At 38.4% G+C, this 19,408-nt stretch overlaps 1 protein-coding gene across 2 annotated transcripts in view; it reads left to right on the top strand.

Moving 5' to 3' along the window:
• lrpprc (leucine-rich pentatricopeptide repeat containing) overlaps nt 1-19,408 on the top strand; it is a 162,708-nt gene that overhangs the window by 23,927 nt on the left and 119,373 nt on the right. Inside the window, exons 4-6 of one of the 2 annotated variants that reach the window (XM_069931064.1) lie at nt 3,471-3,592; nt 6,739-6,797; nt 10,481-10,567. In XM_069931064.1, the coding sequence (XP_069787165.1) occupies nt 3,471-3,592; nt 6,739-6,797; nt 10,481-10,567 (268 nt within the window). Of the gene's footprint in view, nt 1-3,470; nt 3,593-6,738; nt 6,798-10,480; nt 10,568-19,183; nt 19,202-19,408 lie in introns of those variants that run through there. The other variant, XM_069931065.1, reaches the window with a different exon arrangement.

Below are 19,408 nucleotides of genomic sequence, written 5' to 3'. Positions count from 1 at the left end.
TAAAAATCACTTTGTTATTTGCTGTGCAAACTGCAGCTCTAAATCATACTCTTGAAGCTAGCTATGAAATTTCTCTGCTGATACCAAAACATGGGAAGAATCTTACAATTGGGGAGGAATTGTTGGCAATACGTCCAAATATCAGCCTCAGACTGCAACAGACAGGTTCTGCTAAAAGAGACCCAAGATCGATTCAAGTGGTGGAACCAGTGTTACTACTGCATCCACAAAGCTCCATGGGTGCAGGGAGTAGTCCTGGAAAAAAACTCAACCCATACTCATATCACATCCTAGTGGGGGACATGATATGGAAAAGACACATCAACATCTAAGACCAGTGGACGACACTATGACACCTGAAGCCAGAAAGGACAGTGTGCTCCGTGAGGGACCGACCCGCCTACCAGTAGAAGCATCTCCTCTACATGTCAATGGGCACAGAGAAGGGCCGAGACCACTGATTGAGGAGATGCCATCAAGAAGGGCACCTGAAACCAGAGACCAGGTGAGCAGCCCGCTGGACCTTCGTACCCCAACTCCAAAAAAACTGCCAAGATCATCATCTCCACCACCCAGTTATATCCTGACCGATGAACTGGAACAGATCATGCCTATACAACAACAAAGTGCCCTGACCAATAATATTCCTCTCTGTAGATCCAAACGAACGACACACTCACCTGAACATTTCAAAGATCATGTATGCTGGGTGGGGGAGGGGGAGGAGTGTTGGATATGACACCATTATGTGAATATGATTATGTGGGGAACTGATTTATATTGAACGTTTTGTAGTAATTGTTGTAGTATGTAATTAGTAAAGCACTGAGTTAGTCTGCACTGATGTTGTGGCTGTCTCAGAGTCGGGGGGGGGGGGGCCTCAAACATAACAATCCCCTTTATATTCCTTGTATATCTCTCCAACTCCTTTTGAGATTTACAGAATTTTCAAGGTCCCTTTGACACGTCGATCCTCAACACCTCTGGGTATAGCATAATGCATTTTATGTTCCATATTTGCAGTTTTCGCTTGACACCATCAAATTCCTTTCTTTGCTGAACCAAGTTTGCACTTTTCCACTTTCCAACTCGACTGGGCCATTATTTTCCCCGGCATATTCAATTGCTGCTCTTAGTGTCGCCTCCCAATCCTGATAACTCAAAAATCCTGCCAGGACCGCTTGTGGTCTTTGATCATTTGGTTTTCTGGGGTCAAGGGTCCAGTGGGCTCTCTCAATAATCAAGTTTTCTTTGAATCTTCCTGTTTCTAACACTCAAACAACCCCACCAGTTGATTCCCTTCAGTTCCTTCTTTTAGCCTGATGATACGGACATTATTCCTTCTGGTGAAATTCCCCATATGATCGATTTTATCCAGCAGCATTTGTTCATCCAGTTGCATTTCCATACCGTTGCATTTTCTTTCATGGCCTTCAGTTTTTCCTGAGCTATTGTCAGTTCATTTTTGACCTGGTCCACTTGAGTCGTCAGGTTTCAAGCGCCATCACCACCTCTTTCAGCACATTTTCTACCTTAAAAAATCGTCCACTTAAATTCTCCATTGTTTCCAGGAACTTTTACAGATTGGATGTTGACCCCCTGTTTGTCTGATTCTGCTCCGACATCATGGCAGCACTTTCTTCACTCCTCCCTTGTGGATTTTCTGGGTCTTATTTTTCTTACTTGTAATTTCTGTTTTCAGCACATAAAATCTTTAATCTGATAACTTTGAATCATCTTTTTAATCAATCTTCCCTGAGATCGCTTCTAACCCACAGCTGGCCAAATCCTTCACACGGCTATGCCCCTTTTTCTTAGCTCTTCAAAGTATAGGACCACTCTGTTTAATCTCTTTCAGAGGATAATTCTGCCATGACATCCCAGGTAATGCCAAATTTCTCCGGAAAGTCCAGAGGTCTGTTTGTGGAGGAGCAGGGCAACCTGGGGCTAACTGCTTGCAGATTTAAACATTTAACTGTGCCAATTTAGACTCAGGAAGTTGCTGTCCTTTTTTAATCCATGATGAGCGGTTAGCCTCGCTATTAATCTGCACAAAATATAGGCTGTGCAAATGTTAGACATAGTGCATTTTTGTTTGAGTTTGGCCAGTCAAAATTACAGTCTTCCAGATTTAATCTATTTTGCAATAGCTAAACATCGTTGTGACAAATTCTATTTTCTATTGTCACAAGTCTGTTCATTATCTCACAAATGTGAAATATTGATGTTGTGAATTTATCCTGTTTTACGGTGTATGGGCATGTAAGCTAAAAGATTCCTTCCCTTTCTTTTGTGTGACTCTATCTAAAATGGCAGTTGCTCCAGGCAAGTTACTATATTCATAAACAGTTCTGAAAAAATATAAAAAATCTAGATGGCAGATAGATTATATAATTCGTTTCTATTGCTGTATAGCCATAGAAATGTACTTTATAACCATCCATGTTGTTTCCTTGATTTAAATTGAATGAATAGTGGGTAATTTATTGAGTTATTTTATCTTTTATTGAGCTCTGCTGCCAATTCTGAAATATAAAATTCTGAAACTAAATCATGTATTACAGTTACTTTTATTACAGAATTTCTGAACCTGTTAATGTCATTACTGTTTAACACTGGCTTAATTTGCATACGATCTCATGGCTAGCAATGTGAATATATTTAAATTGGGAGTTGAAAGTCTAAAGTAGGAGGGTGGGGAGCTTTAAAAACATTATTTTGTTGTCAATAGAAGTTTGCCAACAATATCTAAATATGCATCATTGATTTTCTAACATTTGTTTGGGGAATGCTTGCAGTGTGATACCTTTTAACCTTCAGGTTTATAGGATCTTAGCAGACATTACTTTCCAGAGAACCTATGCATGTTGGGAACTTATAAATAAAGGTTAAATTTAACCACCTTTATTGCCAGATTTAAGGTTGAGAATTGGAATTCTTTGAGGATAATTTGTGAATTGATTTACAGTTCTCTCTCAGAGTATAACCAGTTGAACTTAAAAACTAATAATCTTTGAAGCAGAGAGAAAATAATGAACTCAATTAATCATCAATTTTTATTGTAATTCATGGTCATTGAGGTGACTAAATGTTCGTGCAGAAAATCAGAAAATTAAATGTTTTATTTTAATTATACTAGTCAAGTGAAAAAAATATTGCATTCTTGGTATATCACCCTCTATTCTAAAAGAGCATTAACTTTTTTTTCCCATCAAGTAATTTTAGTGAAGAAACTTTGAATTAATAGATGGAAGGAAGCCCATTTGGAACTGAGTTAATTTAGTACGTGTATATTGTGGAAAACCTTTTCAGCTGAAAGGTGATGGATTGTCAGTAAACCATTTTGGGCTAAATTTGGTCCTGTGTTCCAAAGATGAAAGTTTTACATGGTAAATGGTGGAGGTATGATTATCTTCAGTAATTAAGGATCTAAGTATGCTATTTTCTTATCAATTGTCTCTGATACCCAGGTGCTGTTTATGATGTGAGTCATTACAATGCACTGTTGAAAGTCTACCTTCAAAATGAACACAAATTTTCACCAACTGATTTTCTGGCAAAAATGGAATCTGCAAATGTGCAACCTAACAGAGTAAGTTAAGAGTACCATTTACTATGGCTTCAAAATCAATGTCTCTCATTTGCAATTTCTGGTTTGATTAAAATTGTAATATTTTCTGATTTTTCAAAGTATGTGAGATGTGCATTTTATTTGGTTTCTGGAGCCTAGAAGGGGTTACACCTCCCAGTACTCCAATGCAACCCCAACTTTCCCAAAATATCATATGCACATATAATAATAAACTTATTGCTGTTATTTAATGGGTATATTTTAGTTTTTGGAATGAAATTATATTTACTTCTTAAATGCAATATCGGATTTAGTGATCAAAGTGTGTGTGTGTGTTATATACCAGAATTTTAAAGTTAATGAAGGAGAAAGGTGGTAAAAGTAGATGATAGTCGAAGAAGTTTACATGGGGGACACTCTCAAGTGTATATATTTCAACGCAAGGAGCGTTGTAGAAAGGTGGATGAGTTTAGAACATGGATTGACACATGGGAATATGATTTTGTAGCCATCAGTGAAACTTGGTTGCAGGAGGGGCATGATTGGCAGCTAAATATTCCAGGATTCCATTGTTTTAAGTGTGATAGAACGGGGGGATAAAAGGTGCGGGAGTCACATTGCTTGTTTAGAGAAAACATTATAGCAATGCAATGACAGGATAGATTGGATGGCTCATCCAGTGAGGCTATTGGGTGAAACTGAGGAATGGGAAAGGCATGAAAACACTAATGGGAGTGTACTATAGACCACCTAATGGGCTGACAGAATTAGAGGACCAAATTTGTAAGGAGATAGATATATATGTGTAATAAACATAAGGTGGTGGTTATGGGAGATTTTAACTTTTTCACACATTGACTGGGACGCCCATACTATAAAAGGGCTGGATGGGTTAGAGTTTGCAAATGTGTTCAGGAAAGTCTTCTAAATCAATACAGAGAAGAACCAATGGGAGAGGGGGCAGTTTTGGATCTCCTCTTAAGGAACGAGATAGGTCAGGTGACAGGGAAACACTTTGGGTCTAGTGATCATAATACTATCAGAGCCTAAGGTTGAGATTCTTGATTGGAATAAGGCAAATTTCAAGGAGATGCAAAAGGATTTAGAGGGTGTGGATTGGGATAATTTATTTTCAGGGAAGGATGTAACAGATAAATGGACATTTTGGGAGTTCAGAGTTGGTATGTCCCCATGAGGATTAAAGGAAAGGTTAAAAAATATAGAAAGCCTTGGTTTTCAAAGGATATTGGGAATTTGGTTCAGAGGAAGAGGAATGTGTACAACAGATAAAGACAGGGAATAGATGAGGTGCTTGAGGAATATAAGGAGAGTAAAAAAAAAAACAAGAAAGAAATTAGAAAGGCTAAAAGGAGATATGTGGATCCTTTGGCAGGCAAGGTAAAAATAAATCCAAAGGGTTTCTACAGATGCATTAAAAGTAGAATAGTGAGGAATAAAATTGGGCCCCTTGAGGATCAGAAGGGTAGGCTATGTGAGAAGTCAGATGGGGGAAATTTTAAATGATTTTTTTTCTATTCAGTATTCATTAAGGAAAGGTATATTGAGCCAAGTGAAGTAAGGAAATCTGGTCGTGAGATCATCTTTAATATACAGATTAATGAGAAGGTAGTATTGGCTATTTTAAAGAGAATAAAGGTGGATAAATCTCCAGGTCCTGACAAGATATTCTCAAGGACCCTGAGGGAGGTTAGTGTGAAAATAGTGGTGATTCCGACAGAAATATTTAAAATGTCACTGGCCACGGAGATTGGAGAATAGCTCATGTTGTTCCACTGTTTAAAAAAGGCTCCAAAAGTAAGCCAGGTAATTATAGGCCTGTGAGTCTAACGTCGGTGATGGGTAAATTAATGGAAAGTGTTCTTAGAGATGGTATGTACAATTATTTGGAAAGATAGGGATTGATTAGGAGTAGTTAACACTGATTTGTACATGGTAGATCATGTTTAACAAATCTTGTAGATTTTTCGAGGAGGTTACTAAGAAGGTTGACAAGGGGATGGCTGTGGATGTTGTCTATATGGACTTTTGTAAGGTGTTTGACAAGGTTCTGCATAAGAGGTTAATTAAGAAGGTTCCAGCATTAGGTATTAATGCTGAAGATAGTGAAATAGATTCGACAATGGTTGGATGGGAGATGCCAGAGTGTAGTGGTGGAAAATTGTTTGTCAAATTGGAGGCCGGTAACTAGTGGAGTGCCTCAGGGATTGGTACTGGGTCCATTGTTGTTTGTCATGTATATTAATGATATATGCAGATGATATGAAGATTTCTGGTGTTGTGGACAGTGAAGGTTATCAAAGCATGCAGTGGAATATAGGACAGTTAGAAGAATGGGTTGAAAGATGGCAGATGGAGTTTAATACTGATAAATGTGAGGTGCTACATTTTGATAGGACTAATCAGCAAAGGTCATAAATGTTAAATGGTAGATAATTGAGGAGTCCACGAGAACAAAGGGATTTAGGAATTTTGATACATAATTGCCTGAAAGTTGAGTCATATGTAGTGAAGGAAGCTTTTGTTATGTTGGCCTTCATAAATCAGAGTATTGAATACAGGAGTTGGGATGTCATGCTGAAGTTGTACAAATCATTGGTGAGACCAAATTTGGAATATTGTGTTCAGTTTTTCAGAAATGATATAGAGAGAGTGCAGAGGAGATTTACAAGAAGGTTGCCTGGGTTTCAGGATTTGAGTTACAGGGAAAGGTTGAGCAGGCTGGGTCATTGTTCCCTGGAGCATAGAAGATTGATGTATTTGATAGAGGTATTTAAAATTATGAGAGGAACAGATAGAGAGAGTCAATGTGGTCTGGCTTTTTCTATTGAGAGTGAGGGAGATTCAAACAAGAGGACATAGATTGAGATTGAAGGGGGAAAAGTTTAGAGGAAACATGAGGGGAATTTTTTCCACTCAGAGTGTGGTGAGAGTGTGGAATGGGCTTCCAGCCGCAGTGGTAGATGTGGGTTCGATTTTAATACTTAAGGAAAAGTTAGATAGGTATATGGACGAGAGAGATGTGGAGGGTTATGGGCCAGGTGCGAGTCAATGGGACTAGGTCGGAGAAGGTGTTTGGCATGAACTTGAAGGGCTGAACTGGCCTTTTTCTGTGCTGTAATTGTTACCCTTCTCCCTTCCTTATGTAGGTTACCTTCCAAAGATTGATAACAGCATATTGTAATGATGGAGATATTGAGGGTGCAAGGTAAGGTTTTTAAAATTGTTCTTAATTTGCAACCTAACAGAGTAAGTTAATTTGTGTGGTTGAAGAATGCTAAGAATATTTTCTCTTATTTCCATAATGAACCAAAGTTTTAGGTGTAAGTTCAATATTTTCATTATGAGAAGGCAAGCCACCAAACAAACTTTTTTTTGCCTATTAATAAGTTCTCAGATGTTGACAAGCCTATTTATTGCAGAATACGAGATACATTAGTACTTGGAGAATATCTATACATTGCTTCATCTGATAATAGTACTGTGGATATTTTGATGGGAATTTGTGCCACGTGGTTTCAAAGTAAATTTTCTCCTCACAAATGATACCTCCAAATTTGCTATGTATTCTTGGTTTTTTAAGCCCACTTTAATGTTGTGAAATAAAAATATGCTGCTTTTCATGCAAAGTTGTCTGGAATTCAGGTTGAAATGGTTGCAAATGTTGAGGAAATCTTAAATATACAGTGTTTTAACTCTTCTTAAACTTTAAATGCTAAACTTTAAATGCTAACTGAAATTTTGATTGTAAAATTCTAAGACTTTACACTTTTGATAATTCTGTCCAAAATCAAAGAATTCCAAATATAGTTTTGGCTTTGAGGTTTCATGTTCAAGTTAGATATGTCAGAATAGATTTGAAGTTTGTTTATTTGAAGTAAATTATCAATGTTCAACAAAACAATCTTGCTAACTATAGGCATATGGTTAGAAATTCTGGGATTCAACAACTTTAAAATAAAATAGGTAATATACTTTAGGATGTTAAATACTATACATTTAGCATTAGTAAATGGCAGGAATCTTGGAAGTGTGGACAGGCAGAGGGACCTTGGGGTATAATTTAATAGATCTCAGAAAGTGGTTTCATGGGTGTACAGAGTAATGAAAAGATATTTGAAATGCTGTTTCATTGGCCAAGATGATGAGTATAAGAGTTAAGATGTCATTTGCAGCTGTACAAAATATTTGTCAGAATGCACATAGAGGTTTGTGTACAATTCTGGTCTCCACACTAGAAGAAAGATGTGGTAGTATGAGAAGAGTCCAGAGATTCACCAGGATATTATTTGGAATGGAGGGCTTTCCTTATAAGGAGAGATTGGATGGGCTGCATTTATACTCACCAGAATGTTAGAGGTTGAGAGATATTCTTGTTATAAAAATTTAAGGTTTGTAGATAGGGGCTTCTTGCTAGGGTGTAGGTGTCTCAAATTAAAGTGTTTAGGTTTAAGATGAGGGGGAGAAAATTAAAAGAAGTCAGAGGCCAACTTTTTCCCACAGAGGGTGATGGTTATCTGGAATGACACAATGACAAAAATGACACAATTTAAAGGGCATTTGGCAAATACAGATAGGAAAGGAGTAGAGGAATATAGGCAGTGTGGCCAAATGGGATTAACATGGATGGGCATCATGGTTTGTATGGGGAAGATGGGGCAGAGGGTCTGGTTCTGTGCTGCTCCATAACTTAGTAAAAATATAGTTGCCTTTATATGAACATTCAAATTAGTATATAAATTTGCACTTACTCTGACCATTAAGAGGAAACAAAAAAATTAATTTACTGCCTTTGAAGTTCTATGGTTGACACAAAGCTCTTCACATTCAGAAATTTGAGTTGGTTGTGAGGGAAAGGTAACTAAAGACAGCAATAATGGACGTAATGATAAGTTAATACTTTTACATATTCATTTAGGTATTTATGTAATGTGCCTGGCAAAGGGGAGAAATCACAAGTTCTTATTTGAATAGCACTGTGGGCCCTTAATGTCCCATGAATGAACCATCAGGGTTGCAGTTTAATCTTTTACCAATGCAAACAATACTTGGGGTTTTTTTAAAAATAATGGATTTTGTCGTCACCCCGGTGCTGGAACTTTCAAGGTTAAATGTTTCATATTTAAGTTCCAACCATTCTGAAAACTCAATGGAAATATATTGGTTCATGGTGTATTACAACATTGAGTCTATAAAACAAACATTGTATTTCGTCAGGCATGTTGAAGAGCATGAGAAAAGAGAACTGTTCTCATGTCAGGGCACGTGGTCCAGTATTTATTGTTAATAGGTAATTGTAGAATTGTGTTAAGTGTGGCTGCTCAAGAAGTCATCCACTTAATGACTCCACCGTTCAATTAGGAAGGTAAAGACTGCAGGGAAGCTATTTTGAAAATTTAGAATGAATGGGGAAGTATTTTGGATGTGTTTTCAAGTTTAAATATAATGGTGCAACAGAAGTATCTTTGAAAGCATTAGACCATATCAACTGATTTTCTCACCAGTAGTTACTGGTGTTATTTTCAGGACTCTATCTGAATTGTTTTGGATTGGTGGAGGAGATTGTTGACAGCTGAGTCAATGCTTTTTGGACTGCCAGTCAATGAAGCCAATGCTTTGCCACTGAGGTGAAGTCTCCGAGCCTTTAAGTTGATGGGTAAACGCCACCATCTTATGAATTGCTCACCTGAGATTTTTTGATGTGATTGAATGGGTAGAGGCCTGATCCTGAATGAGAATCTGCCCTACTCAGGGTCTCTGGCTCAGTTTGGGACCCTTAAAGGGTGAGAAAGCAATGAAATTAATTTGTTTAATGTAACTAATAAAATTTTTGTTCATTGAGGCAGAGCAATTTTGGGCAATCTTTTAAATGAAGGTAGAGTTGGCACAAATATTTTGAAACATTTTTTAAACTTAGTTTTATTTTTTTATGCATTCATCCAGATGATTGATTTAAAAACCCTGTAGATATTTCTGAGCCAAGTCCTCATTTGGAATGGGGGGGGGGGGGGGGGTCACTTCATATCTGAAAAAAAATTAGAGCTGAGAAATTACTCCAAGGGTTTCTACATCAATCAGCTGTGAAATAAAAGGGCAAAATAAAAATGCAAAAGGGCTTGTCCTGTTAGCCCCATCCATGTATCAATGAATGATGAGAAGTGTGGAGTTTGCTGCACATCTCCAATCAGGTCTTCAGGATGGATGTCACATGGCACACTTTGTGGCCACACTTTTGGTAAGTGACAGGTGAACATGAAGTTGGATGACTCACCCCTTTGTTTTCAACAATGTTATTTTGAAATGAGTACTAGTAATCTTACTATATTTGTCGAATGGCTTATTTTTTTTATTTTAATTTTCGGGATATTTAGGGGACTAGAAAGAGCAGTAATTGTGACTCATAGTTGATTGATAGGAAGAAATTTAAGATGCTTGACTCATGTTGCATCTATCTTCCTTATAATCGCCTGGATAGATTAGAATGTCATTGTTTATGACTTGTTCAAAAAGGGTCTGTACCAAAGTTGATTTGAGTGTTTCAAGGTTTATTAAATCTTATATAGGTTACTACATTATTACAACATTGTTATACGATTAAATGATGCTTAAAACAATACTTAAAACGGTCCATAAAAGTTTTTGGTCTATTTCGAGTACCTCCATCTTCACAGAACAAAGGAAAATCAAAACTGACTCTTTTATCTCAAAAGCGGAGAGAGATACAGACAGACAGACCCTGGCTAAGAATATGTTTCTATGGAGACACTCAAAGAATGTAAACAATGTTTACACAGACTTCTTGCAGAAGCTGCATTTTAACTCTTGCAGCTCAAATGTTCTCTGTATACAAATATGGAGATGTAATTAATTATTAATTCATTCTTTTTTTAGTAAGGTTCTCGGTTTCATGAAGGATAAGGATCTCCCGATTACAGAGGCAGTGTTCAATTCCTTGGTGACGGGGCATGCACGGGCTGGGTAGGTAAAATGGAGTAATTAAGACTTGCGAGTTATATCGCTTTAAAAAGTATTCTTGTATCAATATTAATGTTCTAAAATGTTGGAACTGTGTGTAGATCTTGTCAATGTTTTCCTGTCCAAAACTGATAGTTATGAGACTAATAATCCATAAGCTTTATTTCAGAGTTTACCATGGTTCTTTAAAAAGTTTGTATAAGAAACCATGGAATCGTAATGGAGCATCAAAGGTTTTACTTTTTGTTGACAGTCAAATATTGATCCACTGTTTTTCTTGGGAAAGGTAGCTGTCTTTACTCGGCCTATATTTGACTCCAGTCAGATTGCTACTTTGCTGAACTGCCATCGTGAGTGGTCCAGAAGGCCATTTAGTTGGACAACCGTGCCTGCCTGTCCCGCGTCGGACTTGTCAGTCACCAACGAGCCTGCAGCAGACGTGGACATACCCCTCCATAAATCTTCGTCTGCCAAGCCAAAGGGAAAGAGAAAAGAGAGGGTGTTCAATATAACTCAGAGTTGCCTCCTATGGGAAATCAGGATGAGCTTGATTTTGTGGCTTTACCCACTTCTAAGAATGGGAAAAAAATCCTTTATTATTCCATGTAAATTGATACTTGTCATGTTACAGTTCCATCCTCCTTCAACTGGACATTTCCATTAAGGATGCAGACACTTCTGCTGTTCTTCCGATCATTAACTGATTTCTTTTATTTAATGAACATCAATTGTGCTGTGACCATCTTTAGCAAAAAAAATATTTGAAGCAAAAATGTTGAATTACTGTGGCTGTGAATACAATGGTTATCCTTGGTCTTGTTGAAGCTTTTTGCTGCGCCATTATCCCAAATTTCTTTTTTCATTTTGCTCTATCAGGTTGCCCTTGTGAATTTTTCCTTTGAAGTTGCCAGATGTATAGAGTATATCTCTACAAAGGCTTCTTTTCTTTGACGCATTATCATCTTTGAATGCTGTTTAAGAAATTAAACCAAGTTAGCATGGGACAAATTGGAGAATGATGTGTGAAAGATGGAATTAACAGAGAAAATGTAGAATAGGGATAAATGGGTAATTTTTTAATTGATTTGCAGAGTGAATGATTTGGACAGGAGGATCAAGTATAACACACACAAATTTGCTGTTGATACAAAACTTAGTGGCAGTGTGGATTCTGAGGAGGATAGAAGTTTTGGGGTGGGCAGAGGGGGAAAATCTGGTTAAATGACTGGACAAGAACATATATGGAATAAAATTAATCATAAAAAGGTTTTTTTATAAGTAGCAAAAGGTTAAAAGGTGTTGGAATTCTGAGGGAACTGTATGTTCTTATAATTTGCTCAAAGCTAACTTGCAGTATCTGAAAGTAGTGAGATCGCTAATGGTATGTTGGCATCATTGCAGAGTATTTGAGTACAAGAGTAATAATGATTCATAGAGCAGTGCAGCACAGGAACATACACTTTGGCCCATGTTGACTGTATTGACCGTGATGGAATATAATTTAAACTACATATCTACCTGCACGTAGTCCCTCCATTTTATTTCTCCCCATTGTAGTGCTCCAGTGTTTATGTGGTTGGAGTGAATATTTAAAATTATTTGAAGGACTGTAAATGGAACTGAATGCTGTGCAGACGGGAAATGTCCATTTCCTGCCCTCTCCTATCAGAGAGCTACTATCTCCACCCCCCCCCCCCCCCACCACTCTCCACAATCATCTCAGCTTTTTTCTCTTCTACCCTCCCACCTGTTGGCTTCAGTTCCTAATTTTTATCTAATATTTTATTCTTTATTTATTTTAATTATTTTTTATATATTTTCCTCTTTTTTTGTTTTGTTCCTGGTTGCTTGAGGATGCCAGTTGCTTGAATTCTGGATACCTGGGTTTTACTATAGTGAGTGCAGTCCTTTAAATTGTCTGGATTGGATTTCTGCTTGTACAGATATTTGAACGTGTTTTCACTTATTGGATAGAAGATGATGTAGCTGTACTGGAACATCTTATCTGGAAGCACACCTATTCTGAAGCATTCATAAAAACATAGAACATTACAGCACAGAAATGGCCTTCAGCCCTTTTAGTCTGTGCCAAACAATTTTTTTTGCCTAGTCCCACTGACCTGCACCCAGTCCATCACCCTCCATACCTCTCCCATCAATGTACCTGTTCAAATTTCTTTTAAATATTAAAATTGAGCCCACATTCACCACTTCAGCTGGAAGCTTGTTCCACACCCCCACCACTCTCTGTGTGAAGAAGATCCACCTCGTGTTCCGTCTAAACTTTTCCCCTTCTTTTGGATTAACCTTTCCCTGTAACTCAGTCCCTGAAGTCCTGGCAACATCCTAGTAAATCTTTTCTGCACTCTTTCTATCTTATTGATATCTTTCCTGTTGTTAGGTGACCAAAACTACACAATACTCTAAATTTGGCCTCACCAATACAACTATATCCCAACTCCTATACTCAGTACTTTGATTTATTAAGGCCAATATGTCAAAAGCTCTTTTTACAACCCTATCCACCTGTGACACCACTTTCAGGGAATTATGTATCTGTATTCCCAGATCCTTCTGTTCTACTGTACTCTTCAGTGCTCTACCATTTACTGTGTATGTCCTTACTTGGTTTGACTTCCAAAATGCAACACCTCACACTTGGCTGAAAAATGGCAGATGAAACTTAATGCAGACATTTTCCAGATTGTCCAGATGCCTCTGCAAACTTTGAAAACCTTTTTCGCTTTCCACAACACCCCAATCTTAGTGCCATCTGCAAACTTGCTGATCCAATTTACAACATTATCATCCAGATCATTGATACAGATGACAAACAACAATGTCCCCAGCATTAATCCCTGAGGCACCCCACTAGTCATAGGCCTCCAGTCTGAGAAGCAGTCATCCATCTGGCTTCTCCCATCCAGCAATTGTCAAATCCAGTTCACTACTTCACCATGAATACCTAGCGACTGAACCTTCCTGACTAACCTCCCATGCAGGACCTTATCAAAGGGTTTACTAAAATCTAGACAGACAACATCCATAGCCTTTCCTTCGTCAACTTTCTTGGTAACTGCCTCAAAACTCTACAAAGCCATGTTGACTATTCCTAATCAGATTCAAATAATTGTATATTTGATCTCTTAGAACACCTTTCAATAATTTACCTACCTCTGAAGTCAGGCTCACTGGCCTATAATTTTCAGGGTTACTTTTGGAACAATCCTCTGGCACCTCATCCGTGGCTAAGGACATTTAAAATATTTATGCCAAAGCCCTTGCAGTTTCTACACTAGACTCCCTCAAGATTTGAGGGAATATCTTGTCAGGCCCTGGGGAATTTATCCATCCTTATTTGCTTTAAGATAGCAAGCACCTCCTCTTTAATCTGTATAGATTCACTGCTTATTTTCCTTACTTCCCTTGACTCTGTGCCCTCTTTTCTGAGTGAAATACTGATGATTTTAAAAAAACATTTCAGACCTCTCCCAGCTTTTCTGGCTCCATACAAAGCCGAACAGTCTGATCTTCAAAGGGACCAATTTTGCTCTTAATATTCCTGTAGAAACACTTGGGATTTTCCTTCATATTGTCTGCCAAAGCAATGACTTGTCTTTTTTTGCCTTCCTGATTTCTTCCCGCATCGGACTTGTCAGCCACAATCGAGCCTGCAGCTGACGTGGACTTTTACCCCCTCCATAAATCTTCGTCCGCGAAGCCAAGCCAAAAGAAAGAAGAAAGAAAGAAAAGAGTTCTTCCTTGAGATTTTTGAATTTTTTATACTCCTCAAGTACTTCATTTTCTCCATGTTGCCTATACCTGTTATACACCTCTGTCTTCTTCCAAACCAGATCCCTAATATCACTTGGAAACCAAGATTCCCTATATAAACTCTGTACTCTCAAAATTTCACCTTTGAAGGTCCTCCACAATCTCACACATCCTTGCCTGAAACAAAATAACCCGAATCCACTCATTCTAAATCCTTTCTCATTTTCTCAAATTAGTCTTTTTCCAATTTAGAATCTTGACCGAGGCCCAGACCCATCCTTCTCCATAATTAACTTGAAACTAATGGCATTGTGATTATTTGTTCAGGTGCCTTGCTGTTTGTCATTGGCGATCATGTCTCTCCATCTGTCATGATCTTTGACCCTCCAAATTGTAGTTGTTGCCTCCCCTGTTCTCCTTCAGTGAAGGCTCCATCTTTGAACTGAGACCATAGTTGATGTTGAGTTCTTGATTGAGTTCATGAAGTGGTTTCCCGTAGCCGCCTTCAGTTGCAGTATCCATACTGGATGGGTAATCCTGGCCATTGATCAGCAGAATCATTTGCCCAGCATTTTTTAGTTTTACAGCCATAAATTCCAATTTGTCAAACCTGCTTGTAAAAACCATCGACCATCTGCAATCCTTGGCTTCGCATGTCCCTGATTGGGAAGCTAAATAAGTGCTACACTTTGCCCAAGGGGAACCTGTAGGCAATTGTGCAGCACCGACATCAAAATTATGATCACTGGACAAAATATTCCCCAACACATACTTCTATCACCTGTCCTGTCTCATTCCCTAATAGATCCAATATTGCATTCTCTCTAATTGGTACCTTTATACAGGTATACCTCATTTTACAAATACTCGCCTTTTGAAAATTTGCTTTTATTAATAAACTTGTGTTGGTTTTTACGAAAGGATTTGAATGGTTTTTTTTCTTTTTTAAAAATTGCCTTCAATAGTAGTGAATAGTGGTTTAAACAACCAGCGATCGGGCCATTTAAACTTTGCGGGTTTCACAAACAGCAGACGCTCAGTACACTTAAACATTGCGGGTGATTTAAAGGGACAGCGCATGGACCATATAAACACCATGGGAACTACCAGCAGCAGAAATGAGGGCCAGGTAAAGAAGGTCCAACCACGTGGACGCAGAGCTACAGATCAAACTGAGACACCAGGCCCTGAGGCTTCAGCTCCCTACCATCCTCCTAGCCAATATACAATCCTTGGAGAACAAACTTTTTTTAAAATTTTTTTTTTCACACCATAAATCACATTAGCCATGATATACACTATTTCTTTTTCACACATATACAGTGTCTTTTTCTCCCCCCCCCCTCCTCCCAAGCCACCCCCCCACCCCCCCCTCTCATCCATTTTAGGTATACAATCTAGGTTGCATTAAGCCAGTCAGACAATGTTGTCATTCAACAAAAATACACCAGAAATTCTACTGAGTCCATTCTTTTCTTTCCTTCTCCTTCCATCAACTTAGGTAATGTTTGTCCCCGGTAGGTTTTCGCTATTGTATTTAATGTAAGGCTCCTATACTTGTTCGAATATTTCAATATTATTTCTTAACCTATATGTTATTTTTTCTAATGGAATACATTTATTCATTTAAATTTAGTAGTTTCTTCCTTTTAATTTGGTTATGTATTCCATTAATATTTAAAGTCATATAGTTCAGCGTAGCCCTTTTATATTTTGTTTATCTTCTCGTTCCGTTTTTCCATCATTACCTTTCCTCCTTTTCCATTTCTGTTTTCTTATTTTCAACTCTTTATAAGACAACATTCCTACAACATCCAACATTTTCCTTATTCTCCTATTTCTATCTTATTTATCCCCAATCTCCCCTTCCCCTCCTGAGTTGTCCTTTATCCCTTGTCGGACAACCACATCTCCCCTCTCCATTTGGATTTGCGAATCCACTCGCAAGCGTCAACTGATTTTGCAGTGACCGCTATTTCCCCTCACCCCGCCCCCCCCCAGAAAAGATTTCACTTTTCATATGTCACAAAGGTCACTCTTTTAGTTCCCTCCTTATTCTCTCTATTCCATTACCTTCCCTTATTAATTCTTGTCTATACTATCTATATTTTCCTCTAAGTACAGATACATTCACGTATGCACATTGTCTCTATTCACTCTTATACCTCTTTACCCGCATACATATCAATCGTGATCATTTTTACTCTCATTACCCGTCTTCATCCCTCAGTCTATTTTTGTCTTTACCCACATACATATCAATCGTGATCATTTTAACTCTCATTACCCGTCTTCCTCCCTCAGTCTATTTTTGTAATTGTTCTGCAAATTTTCGTGCTTCTTCTGGATCCGAGAATAGTCTGTTTTGTTGTCCTGGAATAACTATTTTCAATACCGCTGGATGCTTTAGTATAAATTTATACCCTTTCTTCCATAAAATCGCCTTTGCTGTATTGAACTCTTTTCTCTTCTTTAGGAGTTCAAAACTTATATCTGGATAAATGAAGATTTTTTGCCCTTTATACTCCAGTGGTTTGTTGCCCTCTCTTACTTTTTCCATTGTCTTCTCCAGTACCTTTTCTCTTGTAGTATATCTTAGGAATTTTACTACAATAGATCTTGGTTTTTGTTGTGGTTGTGGTTTAGAGGCCAATACTCTATGTGCCCTTTCTATTTCCATTTCTTGCTGTAGTTCTGGACATCCTAGGGTCTTAGGGATCCACTCTTTTATAAACTCCCTCATATTCTTGCCTTCTTCATCTTCCTTAAGGCCCACTATCTTTATGTTATTTCTTCTGTTATAATTTTCCATTGTATCTATTTTTTGAGCTAGTAGTTCTTGTGTCTCTTTAGTTTTTTTATTAGATTCCTCCAATTTCTTTTTTAAGTCTTCTACCTCCATTTCTGCTGCTACTGCCCGCTCTTCCATCTTGTCCATTTTCTTTCCCATTTCTGTTAAGGTCATCTCTATTTTATTCATTTTCTCTTCTGTGTTGTTTATTCTTTTTCTTAAATCCTTAAATTCCTGTGTTTGCCATTCTTTAAATGACTCCATGTATCCTTTAATAGGAGAAAGTATATCCTTTATCTTGCCTTTCTTTTCTTCTATTTCACTGTACTCTTCCTCTTCTTCTTCCTCTGGGTTGGCCATCTGTTGTTTCTTTGGTGCCCTTTCCTTCTCTTCTTTCTTGTTTCTATTGTCTTCTGTGGTCTCTTCTTGCTGCAGGTGTTCTGCAGCTGTCGTTGCCGGCTGTGGAGATCGACTCCCCAGCTGGTCCCCCCTCCCGTCGGTGTGTTTTTTTCATTCGCATCGCGCATGCGCGATTCCTCGCGCATGCGCGGTTGCGCACTTTTACTCGGCTCAGCGAGCCATTTTTGTAGTCCATTATTTACCGACCTGAGGGAGCGGGTTTCTCTCTCCGCAGCGGGCCTCTTCGGACAGGTAAGGCCTTCACCTTTTTCCTCCTTTGTCTTCTCTTCCTCTCTTCTTACCGTTGCTTCCGATTTTTCTTTTTTTGTCGCCATCTTCTTTCCACCTATATACTCACTTTTCTGTAACTTTTATTTCTGTGCCTTTGTGTTTTCCTTTGTTTTTCCCGACTTTTCTGGAGAGGGCTGGAGTTCACCGTCCGGCCACTACTCCATCACGTGACTCCTCCCCTTGGAGAACAAACTTGATGAACTCCAAGCCAAACTTTAACATCAGAGAGTGCTGTGTGATGTGCTTTACAGAAGCATGGCTAAACACGGACATTCCAGACATGGCACTACACCCTCCATCTCACTGACTGTACACCAATGTCTGCAAAACTAGGAGAGGTGGCATTTGTTTCATATTGTGGTGCACAGACATGAGAGTTGTCCCAGTCCTGCTCCCTGACTTCTACCTGCCAAGAGAGTTCACCACCATCATTTTGATTACAGTGTACTTTCTGCCCCAGGCTAATGTCAGGCTGGCACCGGAGGGACTGAGCTCTGTTATTAACAGCCATGAAACAGCACATCCTGATGCCTTCCCATTCATTGTACGGGACTTCAATCAGGCCATCGTGAGGAAGTCGCTGACAAATTACCACCAACACATCACATGCAAGACCAGGGGAACTAACACACTCGACCACTGCTACACCACCATGAAAAACGCATACCAAGCCATACAGTGACCGCACTTTGGCAAGTCTGATCATCTGGCTGTACTTCTACTCCTGGCGTACAAGCAGAGACTGAGAACCACAGCAACTGTGGCGAAGACGGCAAAAGGGAGGCAGAGCAGCATCTTCAAGACTGTTTTGCACTGAACATATTTAATGACTCATCCATAGATGATGAATATGACCCTTTGTCTGGATTTTCTCTGGGGACTTGATTTCCTCCCTCCATTCAAAAATGTACTGGGGGTGTAGGTTAACGGGATGTAAATTGGGCAGCACAGACTCATGGGCTGAAATGGCCTGTAACCATGTATGAATCAAATTAGCATTGGATTATCTTAAATATTAACTCTAGTCACAAATACAAGAGCAATAGGAGTGATAGTGGAGATTTAAGGAGGTCAAAATGGCAAGTACTTTTTCCAGGATTTAGTTGCAAAAGCTTTATTTGCAGGAGAACGAAGTAGTTGAGGAAAGGCCCATTCATGGAGTTTCTACCTTGAGTTTACTTGTTAAATTATCCACAACTACTTAACACTGATTCATTGGCATAACTTTGTCTTTGTATTCAATCATGGTTTTTATTCTGTATCAATATAGCTGGTGGCCCTCTTGCTTTTGAAAAGGAAAGTTAAAAGTTCAAACTGCATAAGCTGAAAATTTTGGCTATTGTCCCAACATAGTGTTGAAGGCCTTGTGTTTTTGAATTAAGGTAATTGAGCTGTTGCAGTAATGTAATTAGATGTTGAAATTCCAATGTTATAATTTTTGTTTTGTTCACTACTTCCTCTCACATTCAGAGTAAAGCAATTAAAATGAATTCAATTCTGAATAGTGGAGTCGGTGTGCCCATTAGGTAACATTAAGTTGCACAAAAGCATTCAGAATAATTTTTCTATTTGGAGCACAATCAGGTTTT

Source organism: Narcine bancroftii, chromosome 4, assembly GCF_036971445.1.
Source record: "Narcine bancroftii isolate sNarBan1 chromosome 4, sNarBan1.hap1, whole genome shotgun sequence".
Taxonomy (NCBI): domain Eukaryota; kingdom Metazoa; phylum Chordata; class Chondrichthyes; order Torpediniformes; family Narcinidae; genus Narcine; species Narcine bancroftii.
Note: the sequence above shows the minus strand (reverse complement) of the source record. Positions and strands in the feature narration are given on the sequence as shown.